The 26,420-nt window shown below is 35.4% G+C and overlaps 2 protein-coding genes and 1 pseudogene across 3 annotated transcripts in view; 1 reads left to right on the top strand and 2 right to left on the bottom strand.

Annotated features, from left to right (window-relative positions):
* LOC148943680 (tRNA wybutosine-synthesizing protein 2 homolog) overlaps positions 1–9,729 on the bottom strand; it is a 46,837-nt gene extending 37,108 nt beyond the window's left edge. The window contains exon 1 of one of the 2 annotated variants that reach the window (XM_089101506.1): positions 9,639–9,729. The gene's annotated coding sequence lies outside the window, so the exon portion shown is untranslated. Of the gene's footprint in view, positions 1–616; positions 762–9,638 lie in introns of those variants that run through there. The other variant, XM_089101507.1, reaches the window with a different exon arrangement.
* On the bottom strand, positions 6,058–7,239 carry LOC148943681 (uncharacterized; annotated as a pseudogene).
* A 319-nt stretch (positions 9,730–10,048) lies between the features above and the next one.
* The window catches only part of Tdg (Thymine DNA glycosylase), a 286,925-nt gene continuing 270,553 nt past the window's right edge, over positions 10,049–26,420 (top strand). Inside the window, exon 1 of the mRNA XM_089101197.1 lies at positions 10,049–10,121. Coding sequence (XP_088957323.1) covers positions 10,113–10,121 — 9 coding nt within the window. The 5' untranslated portion in view covers positions 10,049–10,112. The remainder of the gene's footprint in view (positions 10,122–26,420) is intronic.

Genomic DNA, 26,420 nt, shown 5'->3' with positions numbered 1-26,420 from the left:
GAACTGTTAAAGGTAGGCTTAAAAATATTTTTTGTTAGGATATTAGCTGATATGTATAGAAAGGCATTTGGTATGTTTAAATTTTTAGGGAAGGGATTATTGTCACCGTTTGAAATTAGAAAAGGAGTAAAACAGGGTAGCAGTATTTTGCCTAGGTTGTTCACGTTGTATATCAATGATATTGTTAACCATTTTAAAAAGGTATGGGCCCCAATGGTGTCACTAGGGAACCTGACATTATCTCTGTTGCTTTTTGCTGATGATGCAGTGTTGATAGGCAAGTCACAGGAGGAAATCCAAATCTTATTTAGTATATTAGAAGAATATTTAGATAAAAAGAAAGTAGCATTGAATATAAAAAAGACTGAGATTGTGGTTTTTAGAGGAATTCATGTGAATCAAAAAGTAGAACTTTAATATAAAGGTGAAAAAGTAAAAGAGAGCAAAAATTTTAAATATTTGGGAGTAACACTTTCAGCAAAAGGAGGATGGAAAGATCATGTAAAAGAGATGATTAAAAGAGGGAAAGCAGTTTCAGCTGCCATTTCACGTAATTCAAGGCTTTCAAGTACAAAAGATATAACAATGCACTAATGTTTTAATTCTAAAGTTTTACCTAATATCCATTACAGAGCTGAACTGTAGGGGCATGACCCGGGAGCACAACAAGAATCAATTCAGCTACAGCACTTTAAAAGATTTCTGGTCTTCATGTAACAACCCACAATCATGCAATAAAAGGTGACCTAGGAATATTTTTGCTGAAAATGAGTAGATTAGCACAGATGATCCAGTATTGGCTAAGAGTTATAAGTCTGCCAGAAGATAGGTTAGCAAAAGCAGCTTATCTGGAGATGCTATGGTCAAAACATAAAAGATTGTGGCCATATCAAATAAAAAATGTTTTAGATGGAGTAGGATTATCTTATATTTGGAATGAGGGTCTAGGACCCTCAGATCAGGATGAGCCGTTTTTGGCTAAGATTATAGAAATATTAAAAGACCAGGAAGTCCAAATGTGGACCCAGGCAGTTAAAACATGTGAGACATTAAAGTTGTATTCCCAAGTAAAAGAGATATTTGGATTTGAATATTATTTTAAAACTAGGATCACCAGGGGAGACATTAAGGACTTGGTTTTGGACCCAAGTGAATTGCTTATTGAAACTAATTACTTATTGTGTAGGGGAGGGAGCTTGGAGAATAGCTATGAGGTTAAGGAAGATGAAAACAGTAGATACCACATGTCAACTTTCACATGCTGCAACCTCTACCCTCCCCCTTTTTTCATTAACCGTTTTGAGTTATGAGGCTGTAAAGTGTTTTGGACTGAAAGCTTTATACCTCAAAATCAATTTAACTGTTTGTATGCCTTGCAATGCAATAATTATCTTAGTCTGAGCAAGATAAATTTGACGGTTTTCCTGCAATACACTAACATACAAAATGTGTTGAAACTAATTGCTTATTGTGTAAGGGGAGGGGAACTTGGAGAATAGCTATGAGGTTAAGGAAGATGAAAGAAAGGAGATACCACATGTCAACTTTTACAAGCAGCAACCTCCACCCCCTTTTTTATTAACCATTTCTTTTTTCACCTCTTATTACAGATGGCAGCACACCCACTCAAACAAACAGTCATAGTGAGAGAGACAGGCAAAAGGTTAGGTTCACTTAGAGTGGAGCGCCACTCTAAGTGAGCCTAAATGAGCCTAAGTTTTTGCATGTCTCTCTATGACTGTTTGTCTGAGTGGGTGTGCTACCATTTATAACTAGAGGTGTAAATACATTTTGTATATTAATGTATTGCAGGAAAACCATCAAATTTATCTTGTTCAGTCCCCCTCCCCTCCCCATCAGTTTCCAAGCCCCCCCACCCCTTACACAATAAGCAATTAGTTTCTATGCATTTTGTATATTAGTGTATTGCAGGAAAACCATCAAATTTATCTTGCTAAGACTAAGCTATTTATTGCATTGAAAGGCATACAGACAGTTCATACAAACATTTAAAATGATTTTGAGGTATAGAACTTTCAGCTTGAAACATAATCCATAGGCATTCATTCATCATGGTTGAAATGAATAAACAATCTACAAATTTTTAAAAAATTTCTGTGTTTACATTAAGCTGTTAGCATCACTCTTGTTTTCAAAAACCAGAAAACACATAATAAATCTAATTTGTGCACATTAGGGGGGTTGGGGGTAAATTATAGTTGAGCTGCAGTTAAAAAGTTGTAACTGCAATGATTCTGGATATAATGAAGTAATAATTTTTTTTCACCCTTCTACACAGCCAAAAATAAAAGAAACAAGTATCATATCTGAGGGTCAATAATGTGCTCAAAAGTGAATCTTCAGTAGAATTCTAGACAAAATTTTTTTTATTATTTTGGAAAGTGGATAGGTCAGGAAGATAAAACTTTCAGTAAGAATCCAAGGCCAAAAATAAACTTTGGGAAGGCATTGCCAAGCTTCTGTGCCATTTCTTTTGATTTCTGAGTCTTACAAATTTGCATACTTGGCAGGTCTATTTATTCCTATTGGAATTTCAACAAAACAACATTATACCTTAATTTTCAGTTACTTTTTTGTTTTTGTTTTGAAAATATAATTCCTGTTGTTCGAGTAGAATTTTTAGCCATAGGCCTATCAATGGTTTAATCTTTCCTAAAATTTAGGAAATGTATTTGTAGATCTTTGAAACCTAATAAATTGGGATTAAGGCAAAGTTGAGAAGGTGAAAATACTGACCTTGTACATAATTGAACCAGAAGATCTGTTTTGCAAGGTTTCATATTTATAAAAGAAAGATTTTTAAAGGTCATCAGAGGTCATTGCCCTCTAGAGGGAGAAGGAGTGGAGGTAGGTACTTCAAAATAGCCTACCTTCCTGGGACAAACTTTTGTGTGTAGACCCTTCCCTGAAAGTTTCATTTTCCTAACCTGATCTTTTCTGAAGATAGCAAAAAGGGCAAATTTCTAGTGGCACTATATTTTAGCTAGGATGAAAGTGAAAACATCATTTTATGTCTTTTTTATGCTCTTTCGTAATTCAATAATCACATCTGTTGCAAATTGCATCTTGAGCCCTTAAAAGGGCCCAGTGGTATTTGGTAGATAAATCTTTATTTAAAACCCAGGCACCTATAATAAACAACACTATAAGCAAAGCAAGCAAGCATAACGCATCAAGGCAAGTAAGCATAAGCACACAATAACAGCTGGTGCACAACCACAAGCATAAGCAAGGTATCACATAATGCTACATCCCCCTTCAGCTATTTCCAAGGGATGAGCTCCTTCTATCTCTAGGCACAGAGGTGCTAGGCTTACTCTGCTAACTGCCAATAACTTGGCAAATTATCACTCAATACAGGACACAACAGAACACTACACTGGGAGGCGCAAGGCTCACTCCCATCAGCTGCCAATGGGTTTTGACAGACCTACACTAGACACAAGTGCTTCATTGTCACTTCCTTATTCATTATAGGTTTAGTCTCTCTGGTGGCTTCACCACTCTGCTGGATCTTGTGGCCTGAGCAGCTGTTGCTTGTGCTTCAATTGTGCTAGAAAGTTTACTTGCTGGCTTGTGGGGCTCAGCTATAGCCAGACCGGGCTCGGTAGTGGTAGTCGGGAATCTCTGCAATGATCTATGCGGATTCATGCTTGTGGCGGTTTCAGGACAATCTGCAACCTGTCCCAGGTTTAGTGACCTTAACACAGCCTGGGAGGGGTACTTCATGGCAGGTCTGTCATCAGGTGTGAGTGGAGAGGCTGCTTTGATTAAGTGTCTTTGGTTGCGACAAAGGATTGTACCATCTTTAGTTGATAGGTAGTACGATCTAGGCTCATCTGCCTCTTTAATTATTTCCCAGCTTTTCCATGGCACTTCTGGCTGTTTTCTGAAGAAGACCTGGTCACCTCCTCTGAGTTTGGGATGTGCTCTAGCATGCCGGTCATAGTAGGATTTCTGTCTGTGTTGAGCCATCTCTCTGCTTGCCAAGAATTCATATGTCTGTATCACTCTCTTTTCTAAGTGTTTTTCTGTGCATGGCAGTTTTGAGCAGAGCTGGCGGCTCATGAGCATTTGTGAGGGGGCGGCTAAACTGTCAACTGAGGTGTTACGGTATTCCAGAATTCCAAGGTATGGGTCTGATCCATTTTCACTTGCCTTGGTCATGATGCTCTTGCAAGTCTGGATAGTCTTTTCCGCTAATCCATTTGACTGGGGGTATATTGGGCTCGAAGTTTTTAAATCAAATCCCCAGTCTCTGGCAAACCTCTTGAATTCTTGGGACACAAATTGGCTACCATTATCGGACACCATGACCTGGGGTATACCATGACGGACAAAATGTGACTTCAGTTTCAAAATTACTTCTGCAGATGTTAATTCACACAACAGATCAGTTTCAAAAAAGCGGCCATGGTAGTCCACCACTAGGATGTAGCTGGCTCCATGCCAGGTGAATGTTTCACAGGCAACTTGTTGCCAGGGGAGAACTGAAACTGGTGAGCAGATAAGTGGCTCTTTTTGCAGACTCCTGCTGTTTTTTGGCATGTGTAGCAGCTGACAATCAGATTTTCTATGTCTGTGTTCAGTCGAGGCCAGTAGATGAGCATCCTGGCTCTCTGTTTAGTTTTCTCCACTCCTAGGTGTGATGCGTGTAGCTGTTTTAACGTGTCGGTTCTCAGACATGCTGGTACCACCATCCTGTCTCCCTTGAATATGATTTTGTCATTGATACATAGTTCATGTCCAAACTCCCCAAAATGGCAGTACGTGACTAGGACATAGCTTGCAGCAAACTGGCAAGCAAGCCAGTTTCTATAATTTCTCTGAGTGCAGCTAGCTGGGGGTCTTCTTTAGAATGGTTGTGGATTTCTTGCAGTTTTGAATCACTCACCGGAGGTAACTTGACAACTTGGTTTACATACGCTTCGAGTTCTCTCTGGCTTGCCTTGTCAATGACTGACATGTGGAGCCTTGATAAAGCATCAGCAACTGGTATTTCAGCGCCAGGTTGGTAAGTGAAACTCAAGTTGTATGGCTGAATCTGGAGCATCATCCTTCGTAGTCTTGCTGGGGCCTTGTGCAAAGGCTGTCGTAAGATGGTTTCAAGAGGGCAATGATCAGTGAACACATTGACTTGCCTTCCATAAATGTAATGATGGAAGTATCGGCAGCCAAATACAATTGCGTAAAGTTCTTTTTCTAGCTGTGAGTATCTTTGCTCGGTAGACGTAAGGGCTTGTGAAGCATATGCTATTGCCTGTCCATTTGTTGAGATATATGCTCCTAGGCCATGTGATGAGGCATCGACTGTCAGGTCAATTGAGGTACATTGGTGATCAAAGAAGTGAAGGTGCGACAAAATTAAGCCCTTTATTTCCTGTAAGGCAAAATCGTGCTCTGTTTCCTAAACAAAGTCTTTGTCTTTGCAGATTTCACAAAGGTCCTCGTATTTTGTTGATAGATTAGGGATGTATCTGTCAAATTAATTTCGCATTCCTAAGAGGGTGGTCAGCTCTTCTTTGTTCGCTGGCTTCGGCATTGCATTAATTGCACGTAGCTTCTCTGGATCAGGGTGCATCCCTTTTTTGCCAATCATATGGCCAAAGTATGTTACCTCTTGAACCCCAAATTTACATTTACTGGGGTTGAACCTTACCCCTTTTGCTCAAACCCTCTTTAAGACCGCAACAAGACGCTGATTATGCTCTTCCAGGGTTGAACCAAAAACTAGCAGATCGTCTATGATAACTATAAAGCCAGTGAGACCTTCAAACACTTGCTCAATGCACCTCTGGAATTTTTCCTGCACTGATATAATGCCAAACAGCATATGCTTGAAACTGTATCTTCCAAAGATAGTGTTGAATGTAGTTAGGTCTGAGGATTCCTCATCTAGTGACAATGACCAGTATCCTGAATGTGTGTCTAGCTTTGTCAAGCAGTTTGCTTCATACAAGTTGGATGTAGAATCTTCTAGCGTTGGAATAGGGTAGTGGGGTCTTCTGATGGACTTATTGAGATCCACAGGGTCAATACAGAGACGGAGAGTGCCATCTTTCTTTTGAACGGCCACCATGGAGTTGACCCATTCAGTAGGGAGAGTCACCTTTTCAATGACACCGTCTTTCTCCATTTTACCATGCTCTGCTTTAAGCTTGTTGCAAAGAGCTTATGGAATTTTCCTTACAGCCTGAACCTTAGGGATGGCTCTATCCTTCAAATAAATATGGCAATTGCTATCCAGATTTCCTAGCCCTTCAAAGACATCATTAAATTCTTTAATAACCTCCAAAACGGAGTTGCAGATTGGTACTTCAGTGCTTGCAGCAGAGTTGACATTCATGATCAGTTCAATAAGGTTCAGATCCAAGCTTGATCTGAAACCGATTATGGGAACAGAGTCTGCTTCTACAGTGTAGAACTGCTGGTTGGAAGGCCTTGATTGCTCATAGGTGCAGCTCAAAGTACATGTTCCTCGAACAGGAATCTTGCCACCACAGTAACTAGTGAGCTTCTGCTTATCCTTAGTTATTTCTGGCTTTTGCAAGAGCATGTCAAAATACTTGATAGGAAGGATGAAGCTGGCAACTGGACATTTATTTTGAGGGAAACTATGGCTTCTTCCTTGTTATTTGTTTCCAAGACTTCATGCAGAAATATCTTGTCCTCATCATCAGAGTTTTCAAGTGTGTTGTTGGTGCCTGAAACTACATTTATGACCTTGTTGCTTCTGCAGACGCATGCAAAATGGTTAGGCTTGCGGCACTTTGTACATGTTTTTCCTTTTCCAGGACATGCATGATTTGGGCTGTAGCTGCCTCCACAGAAGTAGCATTCTCTAGATCCTTGGCTGGTGGTCTTGAACTCGTTGTTTCTTCTGCTTGGGCGATGATTGATTTTATGAATGGAATCAACTTCTTTTTTTATGCTACCGTCATCGAACGTTTTTAGATGTGCCTGGGTTGTTTCAAACATGTGACATTTCTCTATAGTTGTTTCAAGGGTTAGGGCATCTCCTTCTACTAGCAGGTGCTCTCTGATATGTGGGTTCAGTATTCCACAGACTATTTTATCTTGTACCATTTCGTCTGAGTCCCTGTAGCTACAGGCCTTAACCAAGGTTTTCACCTCTGTTATGTAGCTTTCTATGTTTTCTCCTTCATGTTGGTCACATTTCTGAAAGACATACCTTGCAAACACGCTGTTTGTTTTAGGTGTTGCATAATCTTTGAATTGTCATGTATGGCTCAAGCTTTTCCTTTTCACTGTCACTGAAGGTGAAGGTATAAATATCTCTCTTCCCTTGTCTCCTACCCAAATAAGTAGGTAGGTGCACATGATCTTCTCAGTTTTCCCAGATAAGGGGCAAGCAAACATAAGACGAGCATGTTGCTCAAATCGTTTCCACTCATCTGGAAGACACAGCAAGTCCCAACTGATACTTGGCTGGTTTACATCCATTACTGGACACTCACTTCTGACACCATGTAGTATTTGGTAGATAAATCTTTATTTAAAAATCAGGTACGTATAATAAAGAACACTATAAGCAAAGCAGACTCCAAAGGTATTTTATATGAATTATGTAAGAGCATAAAAAGCATCAAATGATGTTTTCACTTTCATCCTAGCTAAATTATATGGTCCACTGCAAATTTACCGTGAACTTTAACCCCCCCCCCCCTTTGCCCCCCTAACCTGCAAATATATACCCCGAATTAGAATATAGGCTACCCTGAATTGTTGATGAAAAAGTTTTGAACTGCAAGATTCAGCTCTAATTTTGTTGACAACATTTGAAAAAATTGAAACAGTTTATATTTGAGTTGCCTAATAAATTACAATTAATTTGTTATAAGTAAGTATTTCTGGAATATAGGGAAAAGTTTACAATTTGTCCTTGTAGTAAGGAGAAATGTTAAGAAAACAATTCTTACTTTGTAATAGGTATAATCATCCTAGTTAACAAATTATCCAAGGGGAAAACCTTTATCCTCAAATCTTTCCTTCTTTTTCCAACTTCAAATAAAAACTGTTACAGTTTTTGCCAAGCTTTCAAGGCAATGTTGATATGTTTGAAATTTGTGCTATTATTTTTTTTATAGATGGCAATCATCCTAGTCATTGTTAATTCTGTTTTTTTTTTTAATTAAAAATATGGTTCTAAGACATTCATTTATATCTTAGAACCTATATATTAACAGAGTATATACCCCCCTTCCCCTAATGTGAAAATATATACCCAAAATTGCATTCTGAATCTAAATATAACCTTCATTTGCATCACAAATGAATGTTACCCCTACCCCCCTGATGTCCAAATATATAGCCTACCCTGATTTGGATATATTTAAGGGATGCTGTAAAGTTCATTTGATTATATTTAGATGCAGAATGCAATTTTGGGTATATATTTGTGCATTAGGGGAGTGGGGGTATATACTCTGTTAATACATAGCTTCTAAGATATTCAAAAATGTACCTTCCCGGGACATACTTTAGCCTGTAGATCTATCCCTGAAAGTTTCATTTTCCTAACCAAACTCCTTTCCAAGATAGCCAAAAGGGTAAAATTCGCCTTTAGCTACTTTTGGCTATCATGGAAAGGGGTTAGGTTAGGAAACTGAAACTTTCAAGTATGGATCTACAGGCTCAAGTGTGTCCCGGGAAGGTATTTTGAAGTACCTACTTCCACTCCTTCTCCCTCTAGAGGGTCCTGACCTTTGATGACCTTTAAAAATTGGTGTGTTATAAAAGTGAAACCTTGTAATATAGATCTTTTGCTTAAAATGAAGTCCAACAAAATTGTTTTCAGCTTCAAAACTTTGCTCAATCCTCATTTATAGAGTTTTAAAGATATGCAAATACATTTCCTAAATTTTGAAAATCAACATTGATATAGCTTAAAATACTGCTCAAATAGCCTAACAGGAATTGTATTTCCAGAACTAAAGCCAGAGAAAAAGAAACTGATAACTGGAAATTAAGGTAAAATGTTGTTTTGTCAAAATTTCAATAGGTATATCATGTAGGCAAATCCTCTAAAGGGAGAAGGAAAGGAGATGTGTACTTCAAAATACCTTCCCAGGACATACTTTAGCCTGTAGACCCATCTTTGAAAGTTTCATTTTTCTAGCCTCACCCCTTTCCAAGATAGGTAAAAGTAACTAAAGTAGAATTTTACCAAAAAATTACCTATAGCACAAATTTCAAAACATATAAACATTGCCTTGGAAGCATGGCAAAAATTGTATATTTTTCTTTTAAGTTGGAAAAAGAAGGAAAAAAGAGGAAAGATTTAAGGATAAAGGTTCTCCTGTTGGATAATCTGTTAACTAGGATCAGTATACATATTATGAAATAAGAATTGTTTTCTTAACATGTCTCCTTATGACAAGGACGAATTGTAAATTTTTACCATTCAATATTGTTCTGTAAAAATTTCAAAAGGTATAGGACCTGACAAGCAGGTAAATTTACAACACTTAGAAATCAGAATAGGGTTAACATGGAAGCTTGGCCATAGGCTAGCCTGCCCAGAGTGTTTTTGGCCCTGGATTCATTAGTGAAAGTTTCGTTTTCCTAACTCTGCCAAACTTGAATTTTACCGATACCTCCATTGTTCACTGCCTTATATACTCCCTAGCTTGCTTGGGTTTCACTGAAAAAAAAATAAAATCAACTAGCCTAGTAAAGTACTCATGCTTTAGCATTTCGAAACTACTACTGAATTTGAAATCCTTTGTAAAACAAAGCATTCGGAATTTGTAAACCATTAAATCCTAAGTAAAGACAAGAATCAAATATGAATTAGCTTAGCTTTTAAGATCCTTAATCTTTCTACAATATAAGTATATTTATTTAATATGTTTCCAAAGGATTTATTACAAATTCTCAAGAAAATTTGATGATAAAGATGCAAAAACAACGCACGTGCATAGGATTGTAGGACTTTTGAGAAGTAAACATTAATTTTTATACTAGTCATTTGTGAGTACATTTGGTAGAACTAAATCCTTGGGTTGTGAGTGTGACTTCTATGGATTATTTGTAATGTGGCTTGATGAGTTTTTCTTTTGAAGGATGGTATGGAATATGTAGGTATAATTGTAGGCCTAGGCTATCTGATATTTGGAATTAAAAAAAATCTATGTAACGAATTGATTGGCTAATTGCCAGTATTGCTTACTGACCTATTATAGCTGGTAGATTTTTGAGTCATAGTTTACAATTACTCCTTTTCAGGAGGAAACACTAAAATGCTGGAATCAACTTCACATCATTCTTAAAACTAGGCCTACTTCACTTTACTTTAGTCCCAACCAAGGCTGTATGTTGGATTTTTTTGGGAGGTCTTACCCAAAGATTTTTTTTTTTTGGGGGGGGGGGGGGCTTTAAACAAAAAAAACTAAAAAATACTTACAAAATTTGGGTAAATTTTTATAAAATCATTTTTGGCCTATTGACTTACAAATAAAGTGAATATACCACTTGATGCCTTTTTTTATGCTCTTTCAAAAAATAATAATCATTTTTGTTGGAAAAGAATTTTACCCCCATCCCTAGGCTATAAATACCAATTCAGGGTATAGGCTATATTTGCAAATTAGGGGGGTGGTGCAAATTTTATTTCTGATGTAAATGGGAGGTTAGCTTAAACTTTACCTTCACCCCCTAATGTGCAAATATTTACCCTGAATTGGTATATAGGGGGGGGGTAAAATTCATTTCCAACAAAAATGATTATTATATTTGGAAAGAGCATAAAAAAAAGGGTAAAATTCTACTTTAGTTACTTTTGACTATCTTGGAAAGGGGTTAGGTTAAGAAAATGAAACTTTCAGGGATGGGTCTACAGGCTAAAGTATGTCCTGGGAAGATATTTTGAAGTACTCACCTCCACTCCTTGTACTTCAAGAGGGTCCTGACCTTTGATGACCTTTAAAAATATATGAGTTATATAAGTGAAACCTTGCAAAATAGATCTTCTGCTTAAATAAAGTACAACAAAATGGTTTTCAGCTTCACAACTTTGCTCAATCCCAATTTATAAGGTTTTAAAGATGTGCAAATACATTTCCTAAATTTTGAAAATAAACTATTTATATGTCTTAAAATTCTGCTCAAATAACTGAAATTGCATTTTCAGAGCTAAAGCCAGAGAAAAATAAACTGATAACTGAAAATTAAGGTAAAATGTTGTTTTGTCAAAATTTCAATGGGTATAGACCTGTCATGTAGGCAAATTTCATGACCCTTTAGAGGGAGAAGGAGTGGAGGTAGGTACTTCAAAATACCTTCCCGGGACATACTTTAGCCTGTAGACCCATCCCTGAAAGTCTCATTGTCCTAACCTAACCCCTTCCCAAGATAGCCAAAAGTAGCTAAAGTAGAATTTTACCTAAAAAAAGACTTTGAGTGGTATATTCATGGTCAATATCTACCAAATAATATTTTTGTGTTTGGAATAAAGTGAATACAATATTTGATGCTTTTTTTATGCTGATTACAAATATAATAAGCATTTCTTTTGGAAATGAATTTCAGCCCCCCCCCCCTATATTGGAGATACCAAACCAACACCTGAAGGGACCTATATAGGGGGGGGGGCGGGGCTGAAATTAAATTCAAAAATAAAATGGTTTTTATTACTTTTAAAGAATAAAAAAATGCAAAAAATGGTGTATTCACTTTAGTCCTAACTCAATAATATGATTTGGTAGATATTGACCATATTCACTTTATTTGTAAGTCAATAATATGATTTGGTGAAAATTTACCAAAATTTGTTTGTATTCATTTTTGTTAGGCTACATTTTTACAAGTCAGACAAACATTTTGGGGAGAGGGTTCAAACCTCCCTAACCCCCTGGCTACAGCCTTGCTCCCAACCCTGCTAATTTGCTAATATCTAGGCCAAATTGTATATTTTCTTGGTAAATTTACAGTTTTTAATATAATTTAGCTAGGTCTAAGTAAATTCAGTGTTTGACAACTTTTTTTTGTGCTCACTCATAGCCTAATCAAATAGGCTAATCACTCCTGGGGAAAGTGCATTTTGAACCCTTAAAGCACTTAGTCTATGATCTAACCTAATTTTGAAAAGAGCTTCAAACCCCTCAAAAATGACATGACAGCAAAAGTGATAAGTCATTTTTTAGGAGTTTCAGGCCTTTTTTTTAATTTCTACAATTTTTTTTTTTCATAATAACATTTAAGGCTATGATACTACCAAGGCTGAGGAAAATAATTACTGCCATTCCTGAATCAGCTACAATGGCAGTTTGGATAATGTTTTTAGGCCTATATATGGACTATTCAGGTAGCTAAGAAATAAACTTAGGTTGTCTCTATTGTCAGAATTGCATTCCAAATCCAAATTTAATATACTTTGCTAAATTCTAGTTCAGCTACTTTTTGCTATCTTTGAATGGGGTTTGGCTAAGAAAATGAAACTTTCAGGGATGGGTCTAAATACTAAAGTATGTCCTGGGAAGGTATTTTAAAGCACCTACCTCCACTCCTTCTCCCACTAAAGGGCATTGACCTTGGATAACAAGACAAGCTTGTTAAAGCTTACTGTATCTTGGTATTAATAAATAAATAAATAACCTATAGGTTTAAAAGTGAAACTATGCACAATAGATCTTCTGTTTAAATGAAGTACAAAAAATAAACTGTTTTTAGCTTCACAACTTTGCTCAACCCCAATTTATGAGATTCAAATTTTTGCAAATACATTTCCTAAATTTAGAAAAAAAAACTGGTACTTTCCCATTATATGGGCCTCTAGGGCTAACCACTGTAGAGTAGGCAATGATAGCATGGTTTTCATTGTGTATATTATATTAAGCTGTGTTTTTGGGGTTTAGGGGGGGGTACCTAGGTTAGTTTAGGTTACATATTTAATATATGCTTTGTTTTACTCCAACCCCCCCCCCCCCTCAATGTACATATATAGAGCCCAAATTTGTTTCTAAACTATTAAATATTCATTCTATTTTATTTCTTTAGCATTAACCAAACTTGACTTTTTAGAAAGGCCCATATAATGGGAAAGTACCAAGAAAAACCATTAACACAGCTTAAAATTCTACTCAAATAACAGGAATTTCATTTTCAGAACAATAAACAGAGAAAAAGAAAGTGATAACTGAAAATTTAGATAAAATGTTGTTTTGTCAAAGTTTCAATAGATAATAGACCTGTCAAGTAGGCAAATATCCAAGACTTAGAAATCAGAAAAGGGTTTATATAGGAGCTTGGCAATATCTTCACAGAGTTTTTTTGGCACTGGATTCATTACTGAAAGATTTGTGTTCACAACTTAACCCAGATCAGGGATTGGAAAAAGTAGTGAAATTAGAATTTTGCCATGAACTTTACCCCCACCCCTATATATACAAATTTAGGGTATCTATTTTTACATTGGGGGGGGGGCTAAAGTTCATTTCTGAGGCAAATGAATGAGTTTTTGATGCAATTCTGACTATAGAGGAAAGTTTGAACTTTACCCCCCCCCCTAATTTGCAAATATATACCCTGTATTCATATGTAGCCTATAGGGGGGGGGGTAATGTTCATTTCCAATGCAAATGCGTGTTAAATTTTAATTCAGGGTGCAATTCTGGCTATATAGGTAAGTTTATTTCTTAGCTACCTGAATAGGCTATTAATATAAACCTAACCTGGCATTTTTTTTTTCACTAAGTAGCTAGGCCTCTTTTTTAGAAACTGATTTTTAGATTTTAGGTCACTATGGGCTGTTTTGAGTGCATTTAAGAGTTAAAAATGTAGCCTAATTTTCCCTAATGTAAGAACTCAAAAAAGACATCAATTTATGTATTCACTTCTGTCCTTTCTAAATTACGTTGGAAACTGCAAATTTACCTATTTTCTATACATTTTTCCATATGTCACTCTTCTTCAACTAAATGTTATGTCAAAGAAGCACCATCAACAAAATAAAGAAATAGAAACTAGATGGATTATATATGTTATATGTTGATCTTTTTTATGATATGAAATGCATGTGTTGTATGTTTTGGTGATATAGGCTATCACTACAAAGCAACATTTCTAGGCTATTTGTCTTAGTATTTCCTTTTTTATTTAAAATTTTTCTTTTCTATTCAAAACTAACCTACATATTAAACCTTACAAATAGCTCTTTATCTAACTATCATGATAATATAGAAAATGTCAACATGACTGCTGTATTGGTTAAAACACTGCAGTAAATATAAATTTTACTTAGCCTATAACCATATTCAAACTTTCCCTTGAATATGTTCTGGTAGTCCATAATAAGCAAGGTTTATGTAAGGGCAATACAGAAGTATTCAGGGAGTCAGGTGATATTATTATTTTTTTCTGGGGGGGGGGAAGCAGTAAAGTACAAAAATTTACAACCCTACCCCCTTGCAGTTCCTGACAGAAGGGCACTGAAATAGATCATAACTTCTAGTTTTGACTAAGAATTTTAGTGCTGTCTACTAAACCTGTGGTTAATTGTTCTCAGAAATAGAAACACAAGTTACTTTAATAATGAGGATAAAATATACTTTCTCCAAATTAGTGTCAATTAGGAAAATTTTCTTTCAAGATATTTTCTAAAAACATATTCTTAAAATTTTGGATAGACTCTTTGGATTTACATAAATTTTGGATTCAGCTCACAGTAAAGGTTAAGAATATTGGCTCCCCAGAATAAGATATGCTAGACCAAAAACAGAGACATTTTAGATTGCTAATTTGTTGTTCTTTTTAATGCTTGTACTCATTTTTTTTTTTTTTTTTTTTTAATTCATCTCCAACCTTGTCCCCCACCTAATTGTCTTATGTAACCCTAAGATATATAAAAAATTAAATATTAGAAATGACATAATTCTTACTTTATAATATGGGACAAGTTTAAAATAATCACATGAACGCCTTTTTTTGCAAAAAAATTTCAAAATTTTTTCATCTTTTTTTTTGCAATTCGTTTCTAAATAATTTTATTAGGTTGTGCAATTTCATCCAATTGAATTCTAATAGATTTATATAATATTTCTTAATTTTAGTGCTGGGTATGTAATGTCATGTTTTAAATTTGATAGCTGTGTTTCAGGTAAAAAGAAAACAAAAAAAGTATTATAAAAAAATGCCATAAATAGATGGATGAAAATAGGAAAAAACAAGGAAACAGGGATACTTACTCCCTTTTATAAACCAAGAGTTTTGTAATTTATTATATTAGTTTTTCATTCAACCTAAGATTATATGAGACCATTGGGATGGAGGGGGGCTAGGGATGAATTATTAAAAATGTAAACAAAACCATAAAAATGAACATACAATTTGCAATCTAAAAGTACTGCTTTTTTTGTTCTAGCACACCTCCTTCTGGAGAGCTACTGTTCTTAATCTTTACCCAGATCACTCTTTCCTACATTGCAGTTACTGCTGACACTTGGCTGCCTCAAGATTTATAATCTCTAGCATTTTTTCTTAAGTTGATATTCCACATCAGAAAACAGCACTTCACTGTAGCACAATTTATTTTGTTGTTTAAAAAGGCACTGAGTATTTTCATTTTTATTCAAATGATCTCTCTGTCAATATTCTATGACCAGTGGTCTAATACAGTCACCCCTTGTGAAAAAAGGGAGATGCATCACCACTACCCATTAAAAAAATGTAATTTTCCTTGTTTTGTCAAATGTGAGCAATAACCCACTAGCTTGTGGCTTTTGATTCCGAAATATTTGTGTTTATAATTTATAAATTATACTCCTCTTAAATCTGAATACTACATCTACTACTATAACAACTAACCAGAGCACCAAGCCACCTGAGGCCAACACAGCTACACATGCTCCTCCTAAATTCCAATCTATTCAAAGCCTCCCTCTTTACACCCTTCCAGGAAGTTCCTGTTTCCTTGAAATCTTTGTTCATGACATCCTCCCACCCCAACTGCAGCCAACCTCCTTTCTATTTAGCCCCAGATGGTTGGCTGACAATGACAATCTTCATCAATTTTTCATCCTTCATTCACAGAAGTTGCCTTAGGCATCTCAACCTTTCTCTCATTATAGCCCTAGAAAGTGGGATTGAACCACACTTTTCATACAAACTACTGTTTGAAATATGGTCAGTCAGCCACCCAGAACAATCCATAGGCAATTTTTCTGGAAAACATCTAGTAAATCTTTATCCATTTTCAGAGCACCCATGCTTCAAAGCCATATTTCACCACTGTCATCACTCTAGCTTCCAGTTTTCTATTCTTGATTTGTATATTTATTTTCCTATTCTTCCAGACTTCCTTTTAACTGTGAAAAAACACCCAAGCCTTGGGTATTCTAGTTTTAACATCTTCACTTCTCCCACCATCTTTACTAATAATACTACCAAGGTAAGTGAATCTGTCCACCTGAGTAATCTTTTTGTTACCCAATATCACCTTTTCATCTTTACTTATTCCTAGCCTTAGCAGCTAAGTCTTATTAACACTATTTTCAAACACTTTAATCTAAAAGTTCATTCATTTTGCTCACACTTTCATCTAGGATTCTTAAATAATCAGCATATCTAAGTCCAGGAGAATTTTTCCTCACCATTTGATTCTGTAGTTTCCCATTGCCTTTCTTGTGCTCCTTAAGACAAAACCCATCAGAATGATCCATATAAACAGGGATAAAACACAACCCTGCATAACTCCTGCTTTAATATGAAACCAGCTGCTAACCTCATTTCCTTAACTGCAGCAGTTGTTCTCATAAATAGCACTAATCACTTTAATATATTTATCTGGTATACCCAACAATGCTTGCTCATAATCTATAAAACTGAGGACCAAAGGTGTTTGATATCTCAGGCACTTCTGAATTATTGACCTACAAGTTAAAACTTGGTCAAAACATCCTCTGCCCTTTCTGAGACCACACTGTTCTTCTCTTATAATTTTGTCTACAGTATCTCTCAGTCTAAAAAGTATCATATTACTAAGTAATTTGCTACCTGCAGAGACCAGACTTATGCCTCATTAATTACCACACTCACTCTTATCACCTTTCTTATACAGTGGTTTAACTAGGGTTTTTATAAAATCACTAGGTACTTCCCCTTTTTCAAAAAATCTTATTCATAATCTTCAGTAATTTATTTCTAACCTCAAAGCCACCATATTTAAGCAACTCATTTATTACACTATCAGCACCTGGAGATTTATCATTTTTTAATCCTTTTAGAACTATTGCTAATTTTCTTAACAAAACAGATTTTCCATCCAATCAGAGGTATCACAAACTTTCTCATTTATCCTCTATATCATTTTATTGCTACTCAGTCTTGGTTTAGCACATTCTCAAAATGTTCTGCCCATCTCCCTTTAACTATTTCCTTATCACTAATTGTTGCCCTGTTCCCATCTTTAAGTGATACAAGTCTAGATTTACTACTCCCTCTCAATTTATTAACATTCCAGTACAATATTTTACTATTATGCTTTCTAGCTGCATATTCCAGATCCTCAGCAATCTTATCCATGGCCCACACTTTATACCTCCTTAGTTCATATTTTAGTGCTTTCTCCACTTTCCTTACACTCCTTTGGTTTTCAATGATCTGTCACTCAGATAATTCTTGTGCAAGCCCCTTAAGCTCTATATTAAACATAAAGCCTTTTCACTAATATTCCTAGCTGCACTCCTAACTTTCTTCTCTAAGATACTATCAGCAACTTCACAAATTGTTTTCATAAAATTATTCCATCCATCTTCAAAATTATCAAATTTAAAAGTCCCCAGTTAGTAGTCAACTATTCCTGGAAATTTTCTCTCAAATTCTCACCAACATCATAACTTCCTTTACTTTTTAACATCAGTGTGATGATCTTTACTTTTAACATCAATTACAGCACTCCTATATACCCTAGTATCTTGTATTGATCCTGCCAGTCTTATGTTTACAATAACATAATCAATCAGATTTGCTGTCTTACCATCATATGTATACCATGTTAAAATATGGGCCATTTTATGGCCAAACACCATATTGGTTATAACTAGATTGTTATACTTACAAAATTGCTGCAGCCTGTTCTGTTCTGTTCCTCAGTCTGTTGCTGTTTTCTTTTCCTACATCAAATTTACCTAGGCTAGGATACCATCTATTCCTATTTCTACTGACTTCGGTTTTTAAAAAACAACAAAAACACCATATACTACTACTACTATAGGCATATACTACTATATATATATATATATATATATATATATATATATATATATATATATATATATATATATATATATATATACTATAGGCACATACTTCTATAGGAAATATACTACTATACCTGATACCATGAACTTTTTAGTCATAAAATAAGTGATTAGTATTCTATTGTTAATGCTTTCCCAACCTAAATATGACATAGTAGCTTCCTTATTCATCATGAACCGTACTCCATGTCTATATGCCCTATCCTTTCCGCCTGAGTAAATAAATTCTATATCATCCAATTTCATGCTTCATACCCCTGGGATATGAGTTTCTGAAACTCCTAATAAGTCCAGCTTGAATTGTCTGAATTTATCAGTCAAAATGTTGATACAATATTTATTTTTTAACATAGTAACATTCCAAGTTCCAAATCATTTCATTTTCTTTAAATCATTGAAATTATTTTGGCCTCAGGAAAAGCAATGATCCCAGATACCAGTGCAAGAGGAGATCAACATATCTTCTCAAGTCTACATTGAAGTGCTGAAGCTGGCTTAGAAACAGATAGCAAGAAGTCCCTGGGACTTCCAGTATGAATGGAGGCTTTGTGTAATCCTGGGCCTATGTTTGTCACAACATGGTTTTCAGCACTTGGTGATGCTCTTCAATCAACACGACTCAAATTCCTGCACAGACAGTCTCAAGCATATTACCTCCAACTCATTATATATTCATGCCTAAAATATAATGCTACTTTGGGGAGGCATCCCATAGCAGATAAATTAGCCAGGAAGAGGTTTTTCAGCCCCAAAACACCCGCCAAAACAAACCAAGCTCAGTAAAATTATTCATTTGTCAGAATCTCATGCAAATACTGTTGTTTACTAGGCTATGATTTCCTCAAGGGGTGCCACTCATTAAATATGAATGATAATTCCTGTTTCTGAATTGGTATTGTTGGGAAATGTACTCACAAGGTACTTGCTTAGAAATGTATTTTTAAGCTTTAGTTACTATGGGATAGGGTTTGCTTTTTACTAGGTTGCAGCTATTGCTGCATGATGACTTAGAAGCTTCAACATTAAGTTTAAGATATAAACTGTTGTGTAGGCATGGGAACCCCATAGCCTGCTGTGAAGCTTTACCCCATGGCTGTGATTGTATTCCAGCCACAAGTGTACTTGTTCCAGTTATTGACCAAAATTGATTTTACTCTGGAATTGTTTGTATGTTTTCACTAAGAAAACTGGATAAGTTTAGAGATGTTTTGATAAATTTGCTAGCTAAAAGATGAACATACCAATCAGTGCACATTTTTGCTTTTTTGTAGTATGTTACTTATTGATCCTGTTGCAAATTCCATTTTGAGCTGAAAAGAAGTTTCAAGCTGCATGGAGTTCAAGCAATAGCACATGGCTCCTTTGTGTTTTAGTAGTAAAACTAAAATAATAAATTTACCATTTGTTGAAGTTTTAACATTTAATATTCAAATCAAATATTCAAAATGCTTAAATTTTTCTAGATGCAGTTGTTTAGACTTTTTAATTCTTAAGATATTAAATGTTGCTTCCATTTATTCTTAGGGCTTAAATTGCCAATTCTAATCTTCTTCAATTTTATCAAAGAAAACTATTCTTATGACTTAGCTCCTTCTTTGGTTAGGTTAGGCATATTTTGCTTTTTTTCTCTTTTTGATTATTTTTTTTTTCAGCTCATATATTTTTTTTAAATTTATTTTGTAGTAGTGATTAGTATAACTGAAAAGAGCATTGAAAGGTACATTGAGTATGTTCATATTTTAGCCTGTAAGTTAGTCAAAACAGCCTTAGATAGGCCCCAAAAAATGTTTATTTTTTGCTTGACAAAATTCTTATGCAATAAAGTGTTTAATAACAAAAGAGCTAATCTTTGAGTTCTCTTTCTCTTGCTATTGGTTAGATAACAATTTGATTTTACAAATTTTGAGCTTCAACCTTCCACCTTTAGTTTTTTATGTCTATTTATGTGTCCTTGTTCCCCAGAGGTCTCTCAAAAGCCCTGGAAATGCTTAGGCCTATCATGCTCATCACTCTTGAAATGTGAGCACGGACTGGACATCCCATTACCCACTGAAGTCTCTGTACTTCCGTCATTCCTCTACCTTTAGTCAATCCGGTTGCCGTTTTCAGAGCTCTCATCACTTCTTGTTCTATGACCAAATCTGTAGATAAACTGGCCCAAAATCTGTCCGAACTTCTCACAACGCGTAAGCTTTTTTCGAAAGACTGGAAAAGTGTTGGGCTTGTATGTTCAAGTCTGTTCATCTGCTGTTGGTACAGCCTCGCCGACTTCTTGTGGTTTTTGTGACCAGCTGCTGCAAGGTAAGGGAGCGTGTCAGAAATTGTTTGCGAATGAAGCTTCCAAACACCAATGTTTAAGGTGCTAGAAAAAAATTGACATACTTAGAACACTTTTTGTAGTTTAACTATGAAAGGATTTGTCAACCAAATTACGAATTCTTCCTTGAGACATAAAGGCTAGATGGCACCCTTACTAATTTTTGTAGAATTTTCACCAAATGGTGTCTGGCTCAACCCATTTCCGGTTAAACCCCGACCTCCTCTATGTAAAACCAGGTTTCACGTGCATTAGAAGCTGATCGCTTTAGAGTATTAATAACACCAATCCCTTCAGATGATTTTAACAGCCTCGCAAGACATTCTTGTCATACCGTACGTATAATTATAAAATTGCAATTATCCCCTGTACATTTCAATCATTCTAGCAGAGCATTGTTTCTTGACAATGAAGTATCCTTACTTTTGATGGCTCATAGTAAAACATACCCCTTTCACCATTTCACCACTTAACCATTTAGTCCTTTCATTATTTAGCCATGCTCCGATTTCAGCTTGGCAAAAGCTATCTTGGATCTTGAATGTAATTAAATAAAAAACAAGTTTTTTTAACTGAAGTAAGGAGCGACATTAAAACTTAAAACGAACAGAAATTATTCCGTATATGAAAGGGGCTGCCCCTCCTAAACGCCTCGTTCTTTACTTTAAAGTTTTTTATTGTTTAAAAAAATAAAGCTGTGAGACAGAGTCAAACTTTAGCGTAAAGAGCGAGGGGTTTAGGAGTGGACAGCCCCTTTCATAGACGGAATAATTTCTGTTTGTTTTAAGTTTTAATGTCGCTTCTTACTTTCAGTTAAAAAAAACAAACTTTTTTTTAAATTTCTGAACGTTTTTGAATTAACGCAGCTTTGATTTTGGCTCATCGTACATGAATAATCAAAACGAAATTTGCATCATAATTTTACTTTTTTTGGCTAAATTGCTCTATCGACATTTTCATCGGACGATTTTGAAAAATATGACCGGGAAGGGGCCTAGTTGCCCTGGAATTTTTTGATTGCTTAAAAAGGGTACTAGAAGTTTTGAATTTGTTTACGAACGTTTTTATTTGTGACAAATATACGTAACTTACGTAACGAACTTCAATATTAATATATTTTTATTACGTATATTCGGGGGTTTGCCCCCTAGTCAATGCCTCGCTCTTTACACTAAAATTCGAATTTTGTTCCAATTCTCTAAGAATGACCCCAAAGGCCGTTTAATTGGAATAAATAGCTCTTATGAAAGTACTGAAAAAACTTTAGCGCAAAGAACGAGGTATTGACTAAACCTCCTCATATACGTAACAATTTCTGTCCGCTTTAAGTTTTGTTCTTGCTCCTTACTTTCAGCTGAAAAACCTGTTTTGTTATTTAATTAAATAAAAAAAAAAGTTTAAAAAAAAAACAATTTCTGTTCGTTTTAAGTTTTAACGTCGTTCCATACTTTCAGTTAAAAAGAAACTTTTTTTTTATTTAATTTTTGAACGTTTTTGAATTAATGCAGGTTTTGATTTTGGCTCACCGTACATGAATAATTAAAACGAAATTTGCATACTAATTTTACTTTTATTTGGTTAAATGGCTTTCTCGAAAGTTTTTTAATTTTATTGACGAACGTTTTTATTAGTAATAAATATACGTAACTTACGAATTAACTTGATTAACGAACTTCCATATTCATATATTTTTAATATGTATATTAGGGGGTTTGCCCCCTAGTCAATACCTTGCTCTTTAAGCTAAATGTCGAATTTTGTTTCAATTCTTTAAAAATCACCCCTTAATCACAAAGTTAATTAGAATTTGGTTCTTATGAAAGTACTAAAAAATCTTTGGCTTAAAGAGCGAGGTATTTACTAGGGGGTGAACCCAATCATATACGTACTATTTTCTGTTCGTTTTAAGTTTTGATTTTGCTCCTTACTTTCAGTTGAAAAGTTGTTTTTTTTTTAATTTAATTTCTGATCTTTTTTTAAATAATGCTGGGAAATCCGGCGCCCCCTTCATAGCAATGTCCCTTCTTCCATGAAAACTTCCTTCATGGAAAGATCCTCCCACTTAATACCCGACCCCCCCCACTACCAGAAAAAATCCCCCCTGAAAACGTCTGTATATTTCCCAATAACCGATACTATATGTAAACAATGGGTAAAGCTCATAACTTTCAGCCCTGCCCCCGGGGACTTCGGGGGATTAAGTCTTTCTAAAAGACATAGTTATTATATTTTCGACCATGCTGAACAAAATGGGTGTCTCAAAATTTTGATCTGGTGACTTTGGGAAAAAAATGAGCGTGGGAGGGGGCCTAGTTGCCCTCCATTTTTTTTGGTCACTCAAAAAGGGCACTAGAACTTTTAATTTCCGTTTGAATGAGCCCTCCTATGATATTCTAGGACCATTGAGTCGATACGATCACCCCTGGGGAAAAAAACAACAAAAAAAAAAACAAATATCCACGCATCCGTGATCTTTCTTCTGGCAAAAAATGCAAAGTTTCACATTTTTGTAGATAGGAGCTTGGAACCTCTACAGTAGGGTTCTCTGGTACACTGAATATGAGGGTGTGATTTTCATTCAGATTCTGTAACGTTTAGGGGGTCTTTCCTCCTTTTTTCGAAAATCAGCCAAATTTTCTCGGGCGCGTAGGACGAAACTTGATGAAACTTATATATTTGAAATCAAACAGTTCGTGGTAACGAACTGTAAGTAAGGAGCGACCCGGCTCAATGGTAACCGAAACTCTAAATAACGGAATTTTGACACCAATAGATGCATTAAAAGAATCAAATTTTAATTCTGATTTCAAATATATAAACTTTATCAAGTTTAATCTTACCCATCAAAAGTTACGCGCCTGAAAAAATTTGGCTGATTTTCAAAAAAAGGAGGAAAGACCCCCTAAAAGTTATAGGGCCTTAATGAAAATAACACCATCATATTCAGCGTATCAGAGAACCCTACTGTAGAGGTTTCAAGCTCCTATCTACAAAAATGTGGAATTTTCTATTTTTTGCCAGAAGAAAGATAACGGATGCGTGTTTATTTGTTTTTTTTTTGTTTTTTTTCTTTTCCCCAGGGGTGATCGTATCGACCCAGTGGTCCTAAAATATCGTGGGAGGGCTCATTGGAACGGAAATTAAAAGTTCTAGTACCCTTTCTAAGTGACCAAAAAATGGAGGGCAACTAGACCCCCTCCCGAGCTCATTTTTTTCCCAAAGTCACCCGATCAAAATTTTCAGATAGTCATTTTGTTCAGCATGGTCGAAAATATTATAACTGTCTTTTAGGATGACTTAATCCCTCGAAGCCCCCAGGGGGAGGGCTGAAAGTTATGAACTTTTACCCAATGTTAACATATAGGCTAGTATTGGTTATTGGGACCCGGCTCAATGGTAACTAAAACTGTATACAACGATATTTTAATACAAACAGATACACCAAAGGAATCAAATTTTAATGATGATTTAAAATATATAAGTTACATCAAGTTTAGTCCTACCCAAAAGCTACATACATCAGAAAATGTACCGAGTTTTTGAAAAAAGGGGGAAAGACCTCATAAAATTGATATAACCTGAATGAAAGACACACAATCATATTCTGCGTATCAGAAAACCCTACTGTAGAGGCTTCAAGCACCTATCTGCAAAAATGTGGAATTTTGCATTTTTTACCAGAAGAAAGATCACGGGTGCGTGTTTATTATTTTTTTTTCCAGGGGTGATCGTATCGACCCAGTGGTCCTAGAATATCGTGGGAGGGCTCATTGGAATGTAAATTAAAAGTTCTAGTGCCCTTTTTAAGTGACCAAAAAAATGGAGGGCAACTAGGCCCCTCCCACGCTCATTTTTTTCCCAAAGTCACCTGATCAAAATTTTGAAATAGCCATTTTGTTCAGCATGTTCGAAAATATTATAAGTATGTCTTTTAGGATGACTTAATCCCCCGAAGTTCCTGGGAGGAGGGCTGAAAGTTATGAACTTTACCCACTGTTAACATATAGTATTGGTTATTGGGAAGTATACAGTACAGACGTTTTCAGAGGAAATTTTTCCTGGTAGTGGGGGGGGGGTCGGGGGTTATGTGGGAGGATCTTTCAATGAAGGAAGTTTTCTTGGGGGAAGGGACATTGCTATGAAGGGGACCCCGGACTTCCCAGCATTATTTAAAAAAAGATCAGAAATTAAATATAAAAAAGCAAGTTTTTCAACTGCAATAGCAGCAACATCAAAACTTTAAACGAACAGAAAATATTACATATATGACTGGGTTCACCCCCTAGTCAATACCTCACTCTTTAAGCCAGAGATTTTTTGGTACTTTCATAAGAGCTATTTATTATAATTAACGGCCTTTGTGATTAAGCGGTCATTTTTAAAGAATTGGAACAAAATTCGAACTTTCGCTTAAAGAGCAAGGTATTGACTAGGGAGCGAACTCCATAATTTACATATTAAAAATATATGAATATAGAAGTTTGTTACGTAAGTTAATTCGTAAGTTACGTATATTTATTACTAATAAAAACGTTCGTAAATAAAATTAAACAAGTTTCGAGAAAGCCATTTAACCAAATAAAAGTAAATTACTATGAAAATTTTGTTTTAATTATTCATGTACTGTGAGCCAAGATCGAAATATGCCAGATACTAGGACACGATCTTTTCCTAGCATTTCGGCGTAGGAAGTGTAAATAATCTCTGCGTGGATCCAACTTCATGTAATATGCAACGTATTAATGCACGCTTTATCTCGCGTGCGCGTATGTGTGTGTTGGGGGGGGGGGGGCAAACGACTCCGGGATGGCCAAAACCCAGAACTGAGTCCATATTCGTGACCTATGTACCAGACTGATGAATTAAGACTGATGTATTATTAAAAAAAAAAAAAAAATTATTTGGTTATTCTGACTGAACCTGATTTTATTTTATGCTAAAATAAACTAGGTGCTGGCTCTGCCTTATAGAGATTGTTTTTGTTGGTAATTTGGGAATTAAGACTGATGTATTATTAAAAAAAAACTTTTTTTTTTATTTGGTTATTCTGACTGAACCTGATTTTATTTTATGCTAAAATAAACTAGGTGCTGGCTCTGCCTTATAGAGATTGTTTCTGTTGGTAATTTGGGAATTAAGACTGATGTATTATTTAAAAAAATATTTTTTTTTTTATTTGGTTATTCTGACTGAACCTGATTTTATTTTATGCTAAAATAAACTAGGTGCTGGTTCTGCCTTATAGAGATTGTTTCTGTTGGTAATTAAATTAAAAAAACAAGTTTTTTAAACTGAAAATAAGGAGCGACATTAAAACTTAAAACGAACAGAAATTATTCCGTATATGAAAGGGGCTGTCCCCTCCTCAACGCCTCGCTCTTTACGCTCAAGTGTTTTATTGTTTTAAAAAATAAAGATGTGTGGCAGAGTCAAACTTTAGCGTAAAGAGTGAGGCGTTGAGGAGGGGACAGCCCCTTTCATATACGGAATAATTTCTGTTCGTTTTAAGTGTTAATGTCGCTCCTTACTTTCAGTTTAAAAAACTTGTTTTTTTTATTTAATTTCTGATCGTTTTTTAGTTAATGAAGCTTTTATTTTGGCTCGCCGTCATTGAATAAGTAAACAAAATTTACATAAAAATTTTACTTTTCTTTTGATAAATGGCTGTCTCTACATTTGGTTCTGACGTAATTTACAAATTAACTGATGCAACGAACTTCTATATTCATATATTTTGCCTCTGGCAAAAAATACAAAGCTGCATATTTTTGTAGATATGAGTTTGAAACCTATGTAATAGGGTTTTT

This window comes from Artemia sp. Qi Xiang Cuo, chromosome 15 (assembly GCF_049724085.1).
Source record: "Artemia sp. Qi Xiang Cuo chromosome 15, ASM4972408v1, whole genome shotgun sequence".
Classification (NCBI taxonomy): domain Eukaryota; kingdom Metazoa; phylum Arthropoda; class Branchiopoda; order Anostraca; family Artemiidae; genus Artemia; species Artemia sp. Qi Xiang Cuo.
This window is presented reverse-complemented; position numbering and strand designations above follow the sequence as displayed.